The following is an 18,984-nucleotide window of genomic DNA, read 5'->3' as shown; positions in this document are numbered from 1 at the left end:
GTAAAGTCAAAAACATTTATATTAATAATGCTAAAGCTGAAGTTAAATGTAATAAGTCTAACATAATGACAGTAATCAAAATACATTATTTAATAAAAACAAGTACATTATTGTGCTTGTTTTTAATCACCCGCCCACCCACTTCTTAGTAAGATCAGTTTTTCACACATTTGAGAAGCGGCAGTCCAGCCAATAGAAACGCATGGCCCACACTCTAGAGTCTGTACGATTTCTAAAAGGAATTAGAAAGCCCTCTATCTTCAGATTTAAATGAAGAAAAAGAGGACAAAATAAATAATGACATTAATTTGCAAACACTTATTTTCCACACATGTAATAGTTATATTAAAAGCTGAAAATGTTTAACGCCCCTTTAATATTACCCAAACGTAAACTTGTAAGCTTTTTCCTAGCTTCAAATGAGGATCCTAACAGCTGCTAGCACATCATCTGACCTGAAATTAAATCTCGTTAAACTGTTTAAGTAATAGGTCAATGTTATTCATTACAGTTACTAAGTTTTATTCCTTTTAGACATTATATGGTTTACAAAAAAAAAAGTATACTGAGAAATAGCATTTAAAAAATTTTTCTTGATGTTGTTGTTGTAATGTGTGAAATAGGCCCTGCAACAAAAGTGAATTGGCAGGATAAGTGTTCTTACAGCTGTCATACTACTGAAATAATCCTTTGCTTTTTGAGGACTCCCTGAACTGACTCACCATTTGTAAACCTGAGTGCTTGTCTCAAAATATTAGATACATTTTGTAAACTGAACATTGTATACATAATATGAAACCAACATACTTTAAAGAAGGGGTATCAAGCACATTGTATTCAGGGGGCACTGGCTAAGTGTCATTCTCAGTGGGGGCCACTTGAGCAGAGTGAGTGCTCTGGAACTGGATACACTAGAAACTGGAAGTGACACAATGTATTTTTATCTTGTGAGAGCCAAGTGAAGTGATCATTCTGGAATTAAATAAAAAGTGACATTTATCCAAGCAGTGCATGATGGGAGCCCACACTGGACAATGCTTGCTTGTCTTTATATTTATCTTGTGAGTGCCTGTATACAACATCCACATTGTTACACCTCTTGGAACCCTAAAAAAATGGGATGGGGCCAAATAAATAATTTACCGAATACAAAAACGGAGGGCCAGATTAAACAATCTTGAGGGCCGCATATGGCCCCAGTGCCAGTACTTTGAGACGACTGCTTTAAAGGGATATTAAACTAAAAATGTGTATCATTCTTATCAAATAGCTTTGTTTAAATGCTAATATTTTTACTTTTTTATAACCTTTTGTTTTGAAATTAACAGGAACTGTGCGTTTTTGCACACCAGATCTGAAAGAAATAAGCTGATAAGGCAAACTCCCATTGTTCAACAGTGACATGTCACATAAGCACACAAAAGATTATTTTTTTATGCAATACACTTTAATGTACCCTCTTAAAGGGACATTAAACCCAAAAATGTTCTTTCATGATTCAGATAGAGGATACAATTTTTTAAAACTTTCCAATTTACTTCTATTATCAAATTGTTTTCATTCTCATGTTATTCTTTGTTGAAGAGATACCTAGGTAGGTCGCGTGCACATGCCTGAAGCACTACACAACAGGAAATAGTGCTGCCATCTAGTGCCCCTGTTAATGTATAACATTGTTGCAAAACTGCTGCTATATAGTGCTGCAGACACGTGCACACTCTTGAGCTTACATTTCTGCTTTTCCACAAAAGATAACAAGAAAACTAAGACAATTTGATAATAGAAGTAAATTAGAAAGTTTTTTAAAATGTTATGTTCTATCTAAATAATGAAAGAAAAAAATTGTGTTTTATGTCCCTTCAACCCTTTGAGTGCTAATGACGGCTCTGAGCCGTAACAGAGTTTCCCACTCTGGTCATCACTAGCACTCTCACACCTTGAGGGAGATCTGGGGGCTCCCACCCGCTCCTACCCCGGCGATCGTTCATGTAGATTACATGAATTAAGAAATTGTGCACAGTCTTTTTTTTTATTTACATTTTAGTCACCAGCTCCTACTGAGCATGTGCAAGAATTCACAGAATATACGTATATGCATTTGTGATTGGCTGATTGCTGTCACATGATACTGGGGGTGGAAATATATATATAACTTTAAAATTTGTCAGAAAAAAAATCTGCCATTGCATTGTCTTGATTTGTTCATTATGCAAATGCACTGTATTTACCAGTCCTTTAATTGAAACGTTGTTTAAAATTGCATAACCTATCTGAATCATGAAAGTGTAGATTTGACTAGTCTGTCCCTTTAAGTGATAGATGGTAAAGTCAAAAACATTTATATTAATAATGCTAAAGCTAAGGTTAAATGTAATAAGTCTAACATAATGACAGTAATCAAAATACATTATTTAATAAAACAAGTACATCATTTGCATAAAACTACTCTTTATTGAAACTTTCCGTGGAGAAAATACTGGTGTAAGTTACTTGCGACGACTAAAATGTGTATTTGCGCACATTTCAGAAGATCGCCAGTTTAGCATCTAACGGCGCAGTATATGTAATACCCCGATGTGCAAGGTGAAATTACGGGCGGCCCGGGTTCTCACGTTTGCGCCGAAACCTGCACCGTATATGTAATCGCGCCCCTGGGAGCCAGAAATCTTGCTGATTAATAGGGGATCAAATACTTATTTCACTGATTAAAATGCAAATCAATTTATAACTTTTTTATAAACTGTTCAAATAAACCTACCATCAAAATTATAGACTGATCATTTCTTTGTCAGTGGGCAAATGTACAAAATCAGCAGGGGATCAAATATTTTTTTACCTCACTGTATTTAGTGTTTAGTGTCCCTTTAAAACGGCATGCTCTATCTGATTCATGGAAATTTAAAGGGCCATTGTAAGTAAATATTTTCTATGCCTGTTACTAACCAACTACCCCAAATACGCTTTTTATCAATAGCATTTAATTAACATATCTCTACCGTATATCAGAAATCTTGTCTGCAAATTTAATTGTTTTCCAAACCCACTCCGTGGGTATCCTTTGCTCTGTACCATTCCATTTATAATACCTAGGTTTCAAAATGGCGCTTTAAACACAAAGTTATTGGTTTAAGTATTTTGAACACTCAGTGCTGAAAATAGTGGGCAGGATAACGTGACATCATCGGCGAATAAAAGATATAACTTTTAGAACGTTATGAAACTTCGTTTTGGAGAAAATATAGGTCAGTAGGTTTTATTTAATGTTTATTAACTTTAATATGTTAGTTGTTTAGCTTAAAAATTATAACAGAAAGTAATCCTTTAATTGACTGTAGTGTCCCTTTAATGTTGTCCCTTTAAAGGGACATTGTACACTAGATTTTTCTTTGCATAAATATTTTGTAGATGATCCATTTATATAGCCTATCTGGTAGTGTTTTTGTAACAATGTATAGTTTTGCTTAATATCTATACTGATGTCTAGACACTCCTGCTGGCTCCGGTTTCTGTTATCTGTCTTTTCATATGCTGGGAAGGGGTGTCCCTGAGAAACCTCAACAGTGCTAAACTGGGAGCTTCTACGTAAGTTTTTAAGATGTTTTATACTGGATTTTTAAATCAGTATCTGCGCATATCCTTCTTTATAGTAGTGTCTATTACATGCAGTTCTCTGAAAATTGGTGTATACTGTCCCTTTAACAATATTTGTTTATCGTTACCTTACACCTTGAGTGATGTGCAAGCAATAACAATACAACTCCCATATCACCCATTTGTCTCTCCAGCAAGTGTCCCAAGGCACAAGCAAAATAAACCGCAGACGGCCCTCAGGGAGTGTCTAGAAACGAGCAGACTGTGCACCGCTATCGTTAGCACTGAAACAAGGGTCATGTCGGATGCACCATGTACAATAAGATATTGCAAAGATAATTGGAACCAATATCATTTCTCCCAAAGGGATCAGGTTATCCACGTGGTGAGATGAAAAGATAATCTATAAATGCTAAAACTGAAATTTTTACCCTAATTTTATATCACAAAAGCAGAGATTACAATAATGAATACAGTGTTCAGAAGACAATGTCTAATGAGGGTTATGATTAAAACAAAGACAAACTTTAAAAGGCGTAATTTATTTTAAGAAAAAAGTTCACAAAATTGTCACTAATCACTTTCCACTGTATTTTTAAGGATATTAAACACAAAAAAAGCATCACATATTAAACTGCAAGAACTAAAATATTTAAAAACCTTTTCCGTTAAAGTAAAATTGATGCTGTTTGAACTGATAGTTTAGATCTTACAGGAAAAACATGGTTGCTCACTGCTGGTTAATAAAGAAAAATCACCACTGGTTAGATAATTTCCTTTTTGTACTCACGTCCCTTTCACCATGCCACATATCTGCCTTTAATTGTCTTTAGCAGAGATTATCGGATAATAACTAGCAAAACAATGGAAATTTTGATATCAAAACAACAATGGCTATTTGTTTCCAAATAGCGCAAGTGGAGGATAAAGTTTGGATACTGAAAAACAACTGCAGTAAGCAAGGTCTTAACAAAGCTAAATTATTTTCAAACTCACCAAATATGTTAAAGGGACACTGAGCCCAATTTTTTTCTTTCGTGATTCAGATAGAGCATGCACTTTCTAATTTACTCCTATAATCAAATTTTCTTCATTCTCTTGGTATCTTTATTTCAAATGCAAGAATGTAAGTTTAGATGCCGGCCCATTTTTGGTGAATAACCTTGGTTATTCTTGCTGATTGGTGGATACATTCATCCACCAATAAAAAAAAGTGCTGTCCAGAGTAATAAACCAAAAAAGAACTTTAGATGCCTTCTTTTTCAAATAAAGATAGCAAGAAAACGAAGAAAAAATGATAATAGGAGTAAATAAGAAAGTTGCTTAAAATCGCATGCTCTATCTGAATCACAAAAGAAAAAATGTGGGTTCAGTGTCCCTTTAATTAACTGCATGACTGCAGAAAAATATAATTTAAGTTGATAATTGTCCCTTTAACTTCTGATATATAGTATGCATATAGAAAACATTGTCTTTAATATCTATATGATAGCAAACACTTTTCTATTGTTATACATCTCTTTAAAGTTATGGTAAACTTTACATATTTTAAAATCAGGTTCAGGGTCTAAGTGATATTTCAGAAGGACTTGAATTGATCACTTTAATTAAAGTCCATGTAAAATATCACTTGGTAAACTTTACTTTTTTTTTTTTTATTTATTTTTAAATCAGGTCCAGAATCTATCACTTTAAAGAGATGTATAACAAAACAGATGTGTGTTTTTTTTGTGTTTGTTAGTATATGGATATTAAAGTCAATGCTTTATATATACATAATATATACCAGCAGTTAAAGGGACAATAATCAACTTAATTTATGATATGTTTCTGCAGTCATGCAATTAACATACTAGGTGAGTTTAAAAATAATTTAGCTGCATGTAAAGTTTACCATCACTTTAAAGGGACAGCCTACATCAGAATTTTTATTGTTTTAAAAGATAAAAAATTCCTTTATTACCCATTCCCTAGTTTTGCATACCCAACACTGTTATAACACAAATGAACTGACGCCCTCTAGCTGTGAAAAAATGCCAAATGCATTTAAATAAGGGGCGGCCTTTAAGGGTTTAGAAATTAGCATATGAGCCTACCTAGGGTTAGCTTTGAACAAAGAATACTAAGAGAACAAAGCAAATTTGATGATAAAGGTGAATTGGAAAGACGTTTAAAATTGCATTCCCTATCTGAATCATTAAAGTTTAATTTTGACTAGATCCTACAGATTTTTTTTTTAACAAATCACAGGGAACTAAATTACATTATAGATTATATTATAGAAAAATGTGAACAAGGCAGAAGATTACATTATTTAAAGTATTGGTAAACTGTAGCAAGTTTCAAACAAGCATCTTATAATAAATTAGCACTATTAAGCATCTATTGCCCCCTTCCTCTACCCATCACCGATACTGGGTACTCAATTTTTGTTTTTTAATGACATTTTCTCAAACACCCAATAAAAAGCTGTGCCTTTAGGCGCCCATCGCTAGCTAAAATACACCCAGTTTACTAACTGCGCATGTGCTTCTTTGTTGTGACGATCAGTCAAAATATGCACACATATTTTGTGCATGTGCTTTGCTAAACGGGAACTCCTCTGCTTACGTCATTGACTGCCAAGACTTAAAGGGACAGTCTACACCAGAATTTTTATTGTTTTAAAAGATAGATAATCACTTTATTACTCATTTCCCAGTTTTGCATAACCAACACAGTTATAATAATATACTTTTAACCTCTGTGATTATCTTGTATCTAAGCCTCTGCAAACTGCCCCTTTTTTCAGTTCTTTTGACAGACTTGCAGTCTTGCCAATCAGTGCCTGCTCCCAGATAACTTCTCGTGCACGAGAACAGTGTTATCTATATGAAATACGTGAACTAACACCCTCTAGTGGTGAAAAACTGTTAAAATGCAATCTGAAAGAGGTGGGGTTCAAAGTCTAAGAAATTATAATATGAACCTCCTAGGTTAAGCTTTCAACTAAGAATACCAAGAGAACAAAGCAAAATTGGTGATAAAAGTAAATTGGAAAATTGTTTAAAATTACATGCTCTATCTGAATCATGAAAGTTTATTTTGGCCCAGACTGTCCCTTTAATCATGAGCGGGGGGGGGGGTCTTCTACATAGCGCAGCGCTTCACTAAAATGTATTATTGTGCAGCACAACCTTTCGCTCTCATCCTCTCCAGTCTGAAAAGTAAACAATGAATCTCGTGATTCATTGTTTATCAGAGTGGATAGAGTTCGATTGTACATGCGTGGGTTGCTCTGACACGGAAGCGAGTATTCCTCCCTACGTAGAGAGCGGTTGGGACCGCTCTCTACGTCACACTGTCAAAACCAGGAAACATGAGGGAGTAGGTAAAAAATAAAATACTTTAAAAAAAAAAAATCATTTGTAGTTTTCTTTTATAACAGCATTTTTATTGTATTAACAATCTGTTATTAAATATGTGCAGTAAAATGTACCATCACTTTAAGAACAGACACAATAGGGACATTAGATCGCATTTGGGATGATACCCCTATTACTATAATTCAGGAGAGTACAACGCCTGAAGCCTAGACGCAGCGATCATTTATCATCTTCTAGAAAATCTATTTAACAACCTGCTATTGTTTCAAGGGACAGCAGAATTTTTCAAACGACAATCTTAATCAATACGGTAGTTGTTAAAATTTCTTATTATGGCGAGCTGCAATATTCTGTAAGGTTTTACATTATGTTTTTAAAATATTTCCCCCATACGCAGCTGCGGGCTCACTTCTACATTATAAAGATGATTTTTATAAAGTTGTAAGTCAGTGAGTTCTATAGTTCCCATCAATGTCATTAGGGCTATCAGCTAAGGAAATCAGAATATAGTAAAGCTTAGATTTATCCTATCAAGAAAATCAATTGGTCATGTGATGTCCCAATTTCCTATCTTGAATTAAAAAAAAACATGTTTTAAAGGGACAGTCAACTCAATTATTTTTTTTATTGTTTAATAAACATAGATAATCCCTTTATTACTCATTCCCCAGTTTTGCACAGAAAAATAGTTATAATAATAATACACATTTATCCTCTGCTGACAGCCCCCTGATCACATGCATTTTTATTTATTATCTATTGACTTGCATTTAAGCCAATTAGTGCTGTGTTATGCAGAACCCACGGGCTTCAGCACAATGTTATCTATATGGCTCACATGAACTAGTACTCCCCTGTTGTGAAAAGCTAATTAAAAAGCATGTGATAAGAGGCTGTCTGTAGTAACTTAGAAACAGGTAGAAATTTAGAGGTTTACATGTTATAAAAGTATATTAATAGAACAATGTGGCTTGTGCAAAGCTGGGGAATGGGTAGTAAAGGCGTTATCTATCTTTTTAAACAATAAACATTTTTGTGTTGACTGTCCCTTTAAAGGGACACTCAAGTCAAAATAAACTTTTATGATTCAGATAGAACATGCAAATAGAACACTTTCCAATTTTCTTCCATTATCACATTTTGCACATTGTTTTTTTTTTATACACATGTTCTGTGGAACAAGATCCTAGTAAGCATGTGCACAAGCTCACAGGGTATACGTATACTAGTCTGTGATTGGCTGATGTCTGGGGCCAGAAAATGGGAGAAAAAATTAATTTCTCAGAAAAAAATTGACTGCTAATTTGAAATTCAGAGTAGGTGTTAAATCATTGTCTTTTTATTCTGCACTTGATAATTATGCAATTCCACTGCAGAGTGGGGCTTAAAGCATTAGAAATAAATTTGTGGATATACAACAAATGCAAAACCTGAAGTTGTTTATAATTATACGTTTGATCAGAATCATGAAGTTAAAAAAAATGGTTTTGTGTCCCTTTAAGAAAAAGCTACATCCATGCGGCAGGGATATAAGAAATTAGTAGCTAAGTTTTCATGAATATTTACAGAACTTTTTTATGTTTCATGCCCCAATTAATCTATTAAGTAAATTTAACTATAATGTTTACTGTCTTTTTAATGATTTGGCTAAGGCGCCCAAACTTGTAAAAAGACAGATGGAGACAGGTTAAACCAGCAATTTGCTATCTCTACTGATGTAAAAAATTCAGAAGGTCACAGATAAAGCTACTTTATTACCATCTCTATTTCCAGCAATGTAACTAAATATTCCATAGTTTATTTGTATCGGCTGAGTACCTCCCACCTAGCCCCTAGCTCATATGCTCCCACTGATTTCATAAGCAGGCATCATAAAACAGTGCTCAAAACAGGTATAGTAAACACCAAAGAAAACAAATAATCACATATGGGTGTTGTGGAAGAAACAGTAAGTAAATATTTTGCTTCTTTTTTTTTTACATACATATTAATATTTTCTCTTTCATAACATTCTTGGTATAATCTGTCCGTATTCATTTAACACATTGTATCTTCTTAGCAGGACACAGCTGGTGATTGGTGGCTACTAGGCTTTACAAGCTGTGCTCCACAAAAATACTGGGCGACCTTTAGACCTGTGACTTGGCGAGATTGGTAGGAGGGGTCACACAATGACTCCTCCCCAAAACTCTATATGAGGCTCCGCCTTTAACACTGCCATATATTTTCTCAAAACTGAGCAGCAAGGTGGATACAAATCAATGTTTTTTTAAATACATTTTAAAAAAAATCAATTTTTTTTTTATTTAAGTAGGATTTTTTTTTTTTTTTAAATAAAATGATTTTTTTGGGGGGGAAATCTAAGTAAATATATATAATGACACTGAAAACAGTGTGTCCCTTAGTCTCAGAGTGTGACTTGAGGGCTACTAAATGGTACATGGTCTAGGAAATACAATTTACAAGGAAATACTGTGTGACCTTAAAGGGACACTGACCCCAAATTTTTTTTCTTTCAAGATTCAGATAAAGCATGCAATTTTAAGCAACTTTCTAATTTACTCCTAATTATCAATTTTTCTTCATTATCTTGCTATCTTTATTTGAAAATCATTAATGGAAAACTTAGCAGCCAGTCCATTTTAGGTTCAGCACCATGGATAGCGCTTGCTTATTAAAGGCGGACATTTACTAACCAATAAGCAAGCATAACCCAGGTTCTCAACCAAAAATGGGCCGGCTCCTATGCATCACATTCCTGCTTTTTAAATAAAGATAGCAAGCAAACAAAGAAAAATTGATAATAGGAGTAAATTACAAAGTGGCTTAAAATTGCATGCTCTATCTGAATCATTAAAGAAAACGTTTGCGTTTAGTGTCCCTTTAAAGGGACATGAAACACAATTTTTTTTTATGATTCAGATAGAGAATACAATTTTAAAAATGTTTCCAATTTACTTCTATTGTCAAATGTGTGTCATTCTCATGTTATTCTTTGTTGAAGAGATATCTAGAGAGTTAGTGTGAACATATTTGCATCACTACATGACAGAAAATAGTGCTGCCATCTAGTGCTCTTGCTAATGTATAACATTGTTGCAAAACTGCTGCCATATAGTACTGCAGATACGTTCACGCTCCTGAACTTACCTTCCTGTTTTTTAACAAAGGATAACAAGAAAATGAAGAAAATTTGATACTAGAAGTAAATTTGAAATTTGTTTAAAATTGTATGTTGTAGCTGAATCCTCAAAGAGAAATTTTGGGTTTTATGTCCCTTTAATGTGTATAGCTCAGAGGAGAAGAGAGGTGATACAGCTGCATCACCAGCAGCACCAGCCCTTTATATTGTAGCTGGTCAGCCACAGCTACTGCGGCCCACCAGGAAATCTCCTGGTAAGCTGGTAGAACAATCCAGCCTGGGAGGCATAAGACGCCATTTAAAGGGATATGAAACCCACATTTTTTTCTTTCATGGTTCAGATACAGCGTGTAGTTTTAAGTAACTTTCTAATTTACTCCTATTATCAAATTTTCTTAATTCTCTTGGTATGCTTTGTTGAATGAGCAGCAATGCACTACTGGTTGCTGACTGAACACATAGGTGAGCCAATGACAATCGGTATATATACCTGCTGATTGGTGGCTGCATATATATGCAGCCACCAATCAGCAGCTAGAACCTAGAATCTTTGCTGCTCCTGAGCTTTCCTAGATTAACCTTTCAGCAAAGGATAACAAGAGAAGGAAGCAAATTAAATAATAGAAGTAAATTGGAAAGTTGTTTAAAATTGTATGTTCTGTCTAAATCATGAAAGAAAAATGTGGGGTTTCATGTCCCTTTAATTTAACCCCTTGAGTGCTGACGGCTCTGAACCGTCATAAATTGTCTCAGCAGGTGCTAATGACGGCTCAGAGCCGTCACTAGCACTCTCCCACTTTGATGGAGATCTGGGGGCTCCCACAGGCTCCTACCCCGGCGATCGGGCCTGCATAGTGACAGGCCGATGCCGGGGCTTCACGTTACGCGCAGTGACGTCACGTGCAACTTTATTTAACATTAACAATGTTAAATATAGGAGCAGGGGGCATGCTGCTTAGAAGCCTGTATCTCAGGCATCTAAGCAGCTACAGACCCCCCAGACCCACCATTGGAAAGGTAATCGCCTAACCTTTCCAACAGTGTAAGTCTTGGGGATCTGAAATAAAAAAAGTTAAAAAAAATATATTTTTAAAAATTAAAATAAAAAAATATTTAAAAAAACCTTAGCACCCATGTGGGAAAGTGCTTAGCACTCAAAGGGTTAAAATATCACTTAGGGGATTTAAAACATAAATGGATATTTATGTGTCCGGTATATTTGTAAAAAAAATACTGGACAACCTGCTAAAATACTGGATTGTCATGTTAAATACCAGACAATTGGCCTACAAGCGTATGTCACTAACTGGCTATCTTGCTGTGTCCTGCTCAGGTTAAACACATAGACCTAGTTTCCATTGCTGTTGGAAAACTACTGGTAACAAGTATCTCCATTAAAATCTATGGAGATGTTTTATGTTGCCATTACACAGTTTACAACAACAATAAAAACTAGGCCATAGTTAGCAAAAGGTGCGTGCAGAAAAATATGAACTAGAGAATTAGACCATTATAATGAATGTCCCTTTAAATAAATATTCCAATCTTCTATTTATCTTGTGCTTCCCCTGATAGAACAATGCAAAAATCAATCTCTGCCATCTGCTGAAGACGCTTTTTAAGATATTTAATTGGATTTCATTAGTATACAAACATTTATCTTTACCAGACATTGCATGGGCACAATCATGTATGCCGTGTCCTTCATATCAAGCCTAGCAGTGTACATTCATTTCCCTGTGGTTTCTTATGATTTTTTGTTGGGCACTTACCATCCTGCAGGGTTGGCTGTGGGCTCGAGAAATGAATGCCTGGTTTATCTGCAAAAAAAAGAAACAGAGAATGCCAGGTTATTGTGATGAAAGGATGACAGGCACAGAAGTCAAAGATGTTCCTATTGTCCTTCAACAAGAATAAGTCAAAGCAGCAGTGTAATTACTTAGACTACCAATAAGCTTGACAGAATTTCCCCAATTGGTACTTGATTGGTGCTTGGGATTCCTGCCAATACACTGGCCACAAAATGCATACACACACAGCAGGTATTCTATACCCTGCAGGTACCAAAGCCAAAAAGATAGGAATAATATTTTCTGCTCTATAGCTACTCATTTTTTTTTTAAAGTAGCCTACAAGCAGGTGCTGCATTAAACTACAGAGAGCAATTATTTTGTTCTGTAGAAATGCAAAAGGCCTATTTTAAGCTACAGAGGTAAATAGCAGGAGGCCGCATGGTCACCGACAGAGGAAACAAAATTAGAGGGGGGTTCAATGAAAGAAATAAAGCCACAAAATTCCTCATTGTGTGAGGAGTGCAAAATTAGGACTAATACAATTTGCTAGTACTCTAGATAAGAGAAGCTGTTCAGGCTTTACAATAGTGTTGATTGGAAAGTGGCAACGGCTCATATTTTAGAGATATATTTCCATTTCAACTCAAAAGTAACTCTACATGAGTAACGCAGTTATGAAGCACTGTTTTATTTGGCGAGCCAGCACAAGCCTAGGTTGGTCAGCATTTGCTGCGTTCTATAAGATACGGGAGCCGCTTGCCAAACTCCACAGTCATTTTTCATTAAAACCTCTGTAAAACGTTAAGTGAACTATGCACTTCCAACTGTGAATAAAAAAAAAAATAAGACACATTAGGATGGACTACAGATTTAATGAGTTTTACGCAGATCTATCTCATGCAAGAGACTGGAGGAAAACATTTGCATATTCTGAGTATTTATATGCATACCAGTTTGTGAATGTTATTGGTTACAAAGAGATAGGGAAAAAAAAATCTTCAATCAGGAAAAGCAAGGGGTTTATCTAGGCAAAATGCCAATACACAGTCATGCTTGCATTATTGACAACTGGTTTCTGAAGGGCAACAAACAAAATTATTTGTTTCAGATATTCATCTCTTATAACAAAATATATTTGCAATTCAAAAAGCTGAGATTTTAAAGATATCTTTTTTTTTCCCTTCATTAATTTCCCATCAGTGCCCATCGGGGAGCCAGAGTATTTCAGGAAACTGTGCTTCTGATCTGGAAACTAGTGATATATTACTTGGTTTATATTTCCTATCATTTTTTAATACACTGACATGAGCTATAATAATATGGTGGGTTGATTATTCATGAATTTCTATGAAGCAGAATAAGGTATATTATTATATGCAATTAATAATAAGTCAGTGTAAAGTCAGCTCTTAGACCTGGAAAGCTTACTAAAAACTGTGGTGGGCGTATAGAATAGTCAGTAAATACTGCTACATGTGCAGATGTATGAAGCAAGCAACTAAATAATGATTGTCACAGAGGAGCAAAAACCATTAGCATTGCAAAATGCGTGCAGCGTATATGGAAACCAAGAGGTTAACAAATATGAGAACACTGGGAGAATTAAAGGGATATAAAAGTCTCAAGACATCAGGTCCTGAGGCTACCAGGGTATACTATCAGGGAAACTAAATTAGTTTTTACTGAGGAAATAAGTAAATTAGGACTTTTTGTATGCCCTAACTAAACATTTTGAAATTGAAATCTGTGTCCCTTTAATTTATCACACACTTCCTGTGCATTCAAATTATACACCTCAGGGTAAAAGCTTTTCTACAATGAGATAATCCACTTAAAAATAAGCAGTTGCTTCATTAACTGATGCGAGTTCCAAGTCACTTTAGTGAATTGGTTCCTTTGGAATCTGGGCAGTTCCTCACATTGGAGTCTTCCCACTTTAGTAACTCATTTTTCAATCAATGTAAATTAGGAGAGAAGACATTTTCCTGAAGGGTTGATGGCCCTTCATTGTAAATGAGGAAAATGTACAAAGTTCAACTTCCTGATTTGTTATAGTTTGATAGCTGATTCTGCAGCTCTTTAAGGGGTCTTTGTCCTATCCTTACCCCTCATTTAATTCCTCTATTCACTCCATTCCCACTGTCATCAATCTTTCCTAATCCAACTTTGACCCCTTTCATTCTATTTTCTTACTTTTTTAACCTTAATATACAAAGAAATTTCTACATGTTTATGACTTGTAAAAATGTATAGATTACTAATATGAGATGAATCTATTTCCTGTATATAAAACACTGGTAACCCTTAGACAATATTCCCTGTGAGTTAGTAATGACCAGTTCACTCCTAGTAGTTACGCGCAAGTTTAGAACGGTACTGAGATGTGGGCGTGTCAATGTACTGAGATGTGGGCGTGTCAATGCAGCCTCTTGAATTTTAAAAATTCATCCTCTAGGGGGAGCTACTGTGTTGTGCAAAAGTCAATAATATAGGTTTTTAAATTTTACAGAAAACACCCACACACTAGGCAAGTGGTAAATATAAAAAATCTACCTTTACTGTCTCAGTTATAAAATTATGTTTTTGCAAAGCAGCTCTTGTTTTCAATGCTAAATCCTCTCTCTGATGTTTATACCATATGGTGAATAACAGTATTTACAGCTTATATAAATCTGCAATATGCAGGAGCTCGGAATAACAAATATTATCCAATACTGTGTGAAAGAATCAGTGACCTGTAGGTCCAACTATAACTTACGTAGTTATGAAATGTCAATTTATAGATCTGACCTCAGTTAGTCTGTGCACCCTGAGTACTAGACTGTAGTGTAAATGCTAAATACTATGAAAAAGATGTAAAACTGAACATAATTTTAATTACTTTTTTAGCCTACTAGCTTATGAGCAAGAAGACAACCATAATACATTATTATAGGATGTTTCAAAGGCTTGTTTGTGTTTAGGGTGGAAATAGGTGATAATGCAGTTTCCATACTCCAATTGGTTTTAAACAAAATACATGTAAAAACAATACAACTACAATTTGCATATGGGTTTGTTTAAATCATTTACCCTTGAAAAAACTAATCACCTGACTTATCCACACCACTGTCACCATTGCACTCAATGTTATAAAATAAAGCCTTTTTATAAAATGACTGTACTGTAGTACTCCAGGTTGCTTGTGGTGCAAGATAAATAATTCTTTGACTACAAAAAATGCTGATAGTGGTAATTAAGCTGTGATCTAAAAAAAATAAAGTAATATGTCCAGTATGGATGCAGTAAAATATCATATATTATAGATGAATAGTTTTATGAAAAAAAAAAGAAAATAAAAAAACATTAGTTGTGTATAACACATTCCTCATGTGCTCATAAAAAATTACTATTATTTTAAATGCTTTCCTTTCAAGTGAACCAAGTGGGAATACACCCTTAGCCACTTACACATCTCCTGGGATCTTGATTATTAAAAAGGTGGACTCAGAAGCTTGCAGCTGGCATTTAAACCCATACTAGATGTGCTTTTTATTCTAGTCTTATGACCCCTTCAGCCTAATCTCCTGACCCTTATTGGTAGATGATCCTAACATGCAACCTCTGCCACGCATCAAACCACTGCTTGCAATTCTGCACCTGATCTCTGATGAAACAGGGGACTCTCTAGAGATACCAGAGATATGAGCAGATTTTTTTTTTGTAAAACACTAATTTCATAGAGAAGCAAAGTGTTTTCAAGGTGTCAGATTCTTATTAATAAAAGGGGTTGGAGTTGCTAAATATTTAAAATGTAAAAGGAATATAATCCTTATAAATATCAAGCACCATTTTTGAACATGCAGCCACCATTCAAGATAGCTCAGTATTCATACTACTGAATAAATATTCACAAAGGTTATACAACATGTTCTCTACCACACACACATATGCATAAAATAGTGTTTGTTAATGAATAAAAGCAAATATATTTGCTAAACCATATTTAGAAACTAGAGATGCTATGAAGAAAATTGATTTCCAACCAGAACATGAGACATTTATTTTGTCCAGTGAACCAAAAAAAAGCAATATTTCTTGACTTAAAGGGATACTGAACCCAAATTTTTCTTTTGTGCCTTAGATAGACTTGCAGTGATTTTTAACCTTTTTTTTGCCGTGGCACACTTTTTTACATTAAAAAATCCTGTGGCACACCACTATCCCAAAATTTAAAAAAAAATCACACATTGTAGCCTAATACAGCATATATATATACACATACACACAAACACACACATACTGTATGTATTGTGCTGTTATGCCATGCCTCCTACAAACTACCCCTGCACTGGGAGTAAAAAACAAGCAAAGTTTAAAAAATATGTCACACTGTTGTCAGTCTGCCGTGGCACACCTGAGGATCTCTCACGGCACACTAGTGTGCCACGGCACACTGGTTGAAAAACACTGAGATAGAGCATGCAATATTAAGCAACTTTCTAATTTACTCCTACTATCAATTTTTCTTCGTTCTCTTTTATCTTTATTTTAAAAAGAAAGTCCAGAACCCTGGACAGCACTGGTTTATTGGTGGATGAATTTATCCACCAATCGGCAAGAACAACCCAGGTTGTTCACCAAAAATGGGCCGCCATTTAAACTTACATTCTTGCTTTTCAAATTAAGATACCAAGAGAATGAAGAACATTTGCTAATAGGAGTAAAATAGAATGTTGCTTAAAATTGCCTGCTCTATCTGAATCACAAAAGAAAAAAAATTGGGTTCAGTGTCCCTTTAAAGGCTTGTTATATGTCTAACTGAACTAGGGTTTATTTAATACCAAGAAAACTCTGTGTTGGTGTCAGAGGCAGCTATTTAGTTTATCTTATGAATATATATTCCTCATAAGTAAAAAAAAAAGACAAATTTAATTGGGAGCATTTGATATCTAAGCCACATTTGACCAGGGAAATAAAAAACTAGGTCAGTAAACCGATATAAGCACCTCCCATAAACAGCTGAAGCTCTGTCAGAGGAAAGCAGTAGGTTTAATGAGCAACAAACACACACAACCACTTCTGTGCGGGTTATGAATGAGCTCGGATTCCTCTGCCCTTCTGGGTTTTCTCCACACTCTCTCACACACACACTTCAATTACACCGTTGACGATTCAGGGAAAAGGGTGTACCACAAAGGGGCTTTGGCACTGGCCACACCTACAGTTGTTGAGGAATAGCAGAACTGCAAATCCCAGGGTGGATGTGGCAAGCAGGATCAGGCAAATGTTACATGGGATCATGAAATATCGTACAACCAGGGAGACTTTGTGTTGGTAAATCCTGTCCCGCTCAGTAGCTGGCGCGGGGTAGTGGCTGCCAGTCATGGCAATAGGTAAGTAGGGGGTTCTGTATATGGTCTCCACTCAGCTGACCCCTACCAAGTTGTAAAAACCATCCCAGGAGCAGGATCTCAGAGGCAGTGAGAACATTTAAATCTTCTGCATTCAAATAACTCTTGCTAGAATTAGGAGACCATTGTAGACAGTAGCTGGGGACAATGCAGCCAAAGCTACCGGCGATCAAGAAAAATGCCTTTTCTTTTGGGGTCTAAAATGTAAATGATTTCCAATAATACTGATCTTTGTAAAGTTCACACAGCCCATCCCAGAAATCAGATGCAAGATTGGTGTTGTATATCCATAAGTAACCGCAGCTCAGTCTTCCCAATAAATAAACAAAACCTGCAGGTGCACAATAATAGAGATCACCTATAAAAATAAAAAAGTCCCTTTGTAAACATTTTATATTGCAGGTATAAGTGTGATCTCCCCAATAGAAAATCCATCGACATGAACTTAGAATATGTTAGTAATGTATTTGCTGTCTGAGCCAGATCTGAATATAAACTGTCCCTCTGCTCAATAAATAGGAAGCAAGATTTCAACTTCTTATATTCCAATCACCACGTTTATATTGTAAAATCCCCGTCTTATTATAGCATGAAAGTTCCTTGGTATCACTTCTGTTTCCTCTTTCAAGCTGATTCCCAAACTGTCCGTTTTCTCAGCAATATAGTAGTATCTTATCCAAAGAAATGCACTTGTACTTTCTTCCCCTCTGTGTCTCTGCTGCCCACCCCCTATCTCAAATACACCCCCATTTCTTTTAAAACCAGCACACTGTTCCTTTCCTGCCTTCTTCACTGCTCTTCCCAGACGACTTAACGACAGTCACTCAATTCAACCTTCTAGGGGGTGTGTTAAGAAAATAGGGGGGGGGGTTTGGATTGAGACTCCTGGGGTCGTTTCCCAAACAAGAAATGCTGGGTCCTTTCCCAAACAAGAGTTCACCCATTCATCAGCAGGGAAGGCAATGAAAGGCTACTGGGGAGAGTAGGGGGAGGGCTGGCAGATAACTAGAGACTCATCAGGGGCTCGTAAGACAGAGAGGGAGCAGCGATCGCAGGCAAACACACGCTCCTAAGCAGCATTGTGCCTGTGTAGGTAAATACTAGACTCTCACCTGCAGTGCATCATCAACACAATATTCCTCTTGCTGACAATCACTGCACTTCTGTCACTATAAAGTGCATTTCATCAACGTTCCAAAATAGAACTCCTGAACTGAATAAGAAGCAGAGACTCAACCTCTGCAACAAAGTCCGTGTGCCCCGGTTACAACTAACGGAAATAGATCCAGAAACGCAGCTGGTTCCCTGCTAGCAGACAGGTCCTTTCCAACAGTGGAACTGTTATGGGTTCTTTTTTTTGTTTTTGTAAAAAGCTCTATCACCTCATTAAATGATAGGAAGCTGTGGAACAGAATAGATCAGATTCACACACACTAGGAGATAAAGAGTCTGACAGGCATTCTAGACAAAGAATAAATGCTTTGGGGATTTCTCTTCAGATTCTCCTCAGGGTCCTTTGCATGTGCACACAAAAGCAAAAGAGGGGAGGGGGCTGAGCAGCTAAGTGATGGGGGGGGGGGGGCATTGCTTCACCAACCCTCTACAGCCACAGATATATCACAGCAGCATGTGCCATGCAATGACAAAATGCTCATCAGTATATATATATATGTGTGTGTGTGTGTATAGGGACTTTAGAA

The 18,984-nt window shown here is 35.8% G+C and overlaps 1 protein-coding gene across 3 annotated transcripts in view; it reads right to left on the bottom strand.

The window, feature by feature from the left end:
• AGRN (agrin) overlaps positions 1 to 18,984 on the bottom strand; it is a 735,367-nt gene that overhangs the window by 443,037 nt on the left and 273,346 nt on the right. For 2 of the 3 annotated variants that reach the window (XM_053690462.1, XM_053690463.1), the window contains exon 3: positions 11,871 to 11,918. In XM_053690462.1, coding sequence (XP_053546437.1) covers positions 11,871 to 11,918 — 48 coding nt within the window. Of the gene's footprint in view, positions 1 to 11,870; positions 11,919 to 17,095; positions 17,794 to 18,984 lie in introns of those variants that run through there. The other variant, XM_053690464.1, reaches the window with a different exon arrangement.

This window comes from Bombina bombina, chromosome 8, assembly GCF_027579735.1.
Source record: "Bombina bombina isolate aBomBom1 chromosome 8, aBomBom1.pri, whole genome shotgun sequence".
Classification (NCBI taxonomy): domain Eukaryota; kingdom Metazoa; phylum Chordata; class Amphibia; order Anura; family Bombinatoridae; genus Bombina; species Bombina bombina.
Note: the sequence above shows the minus strand (reverse complement) of the source record. Positions and strands in the feature narration are given on the sequence as shown.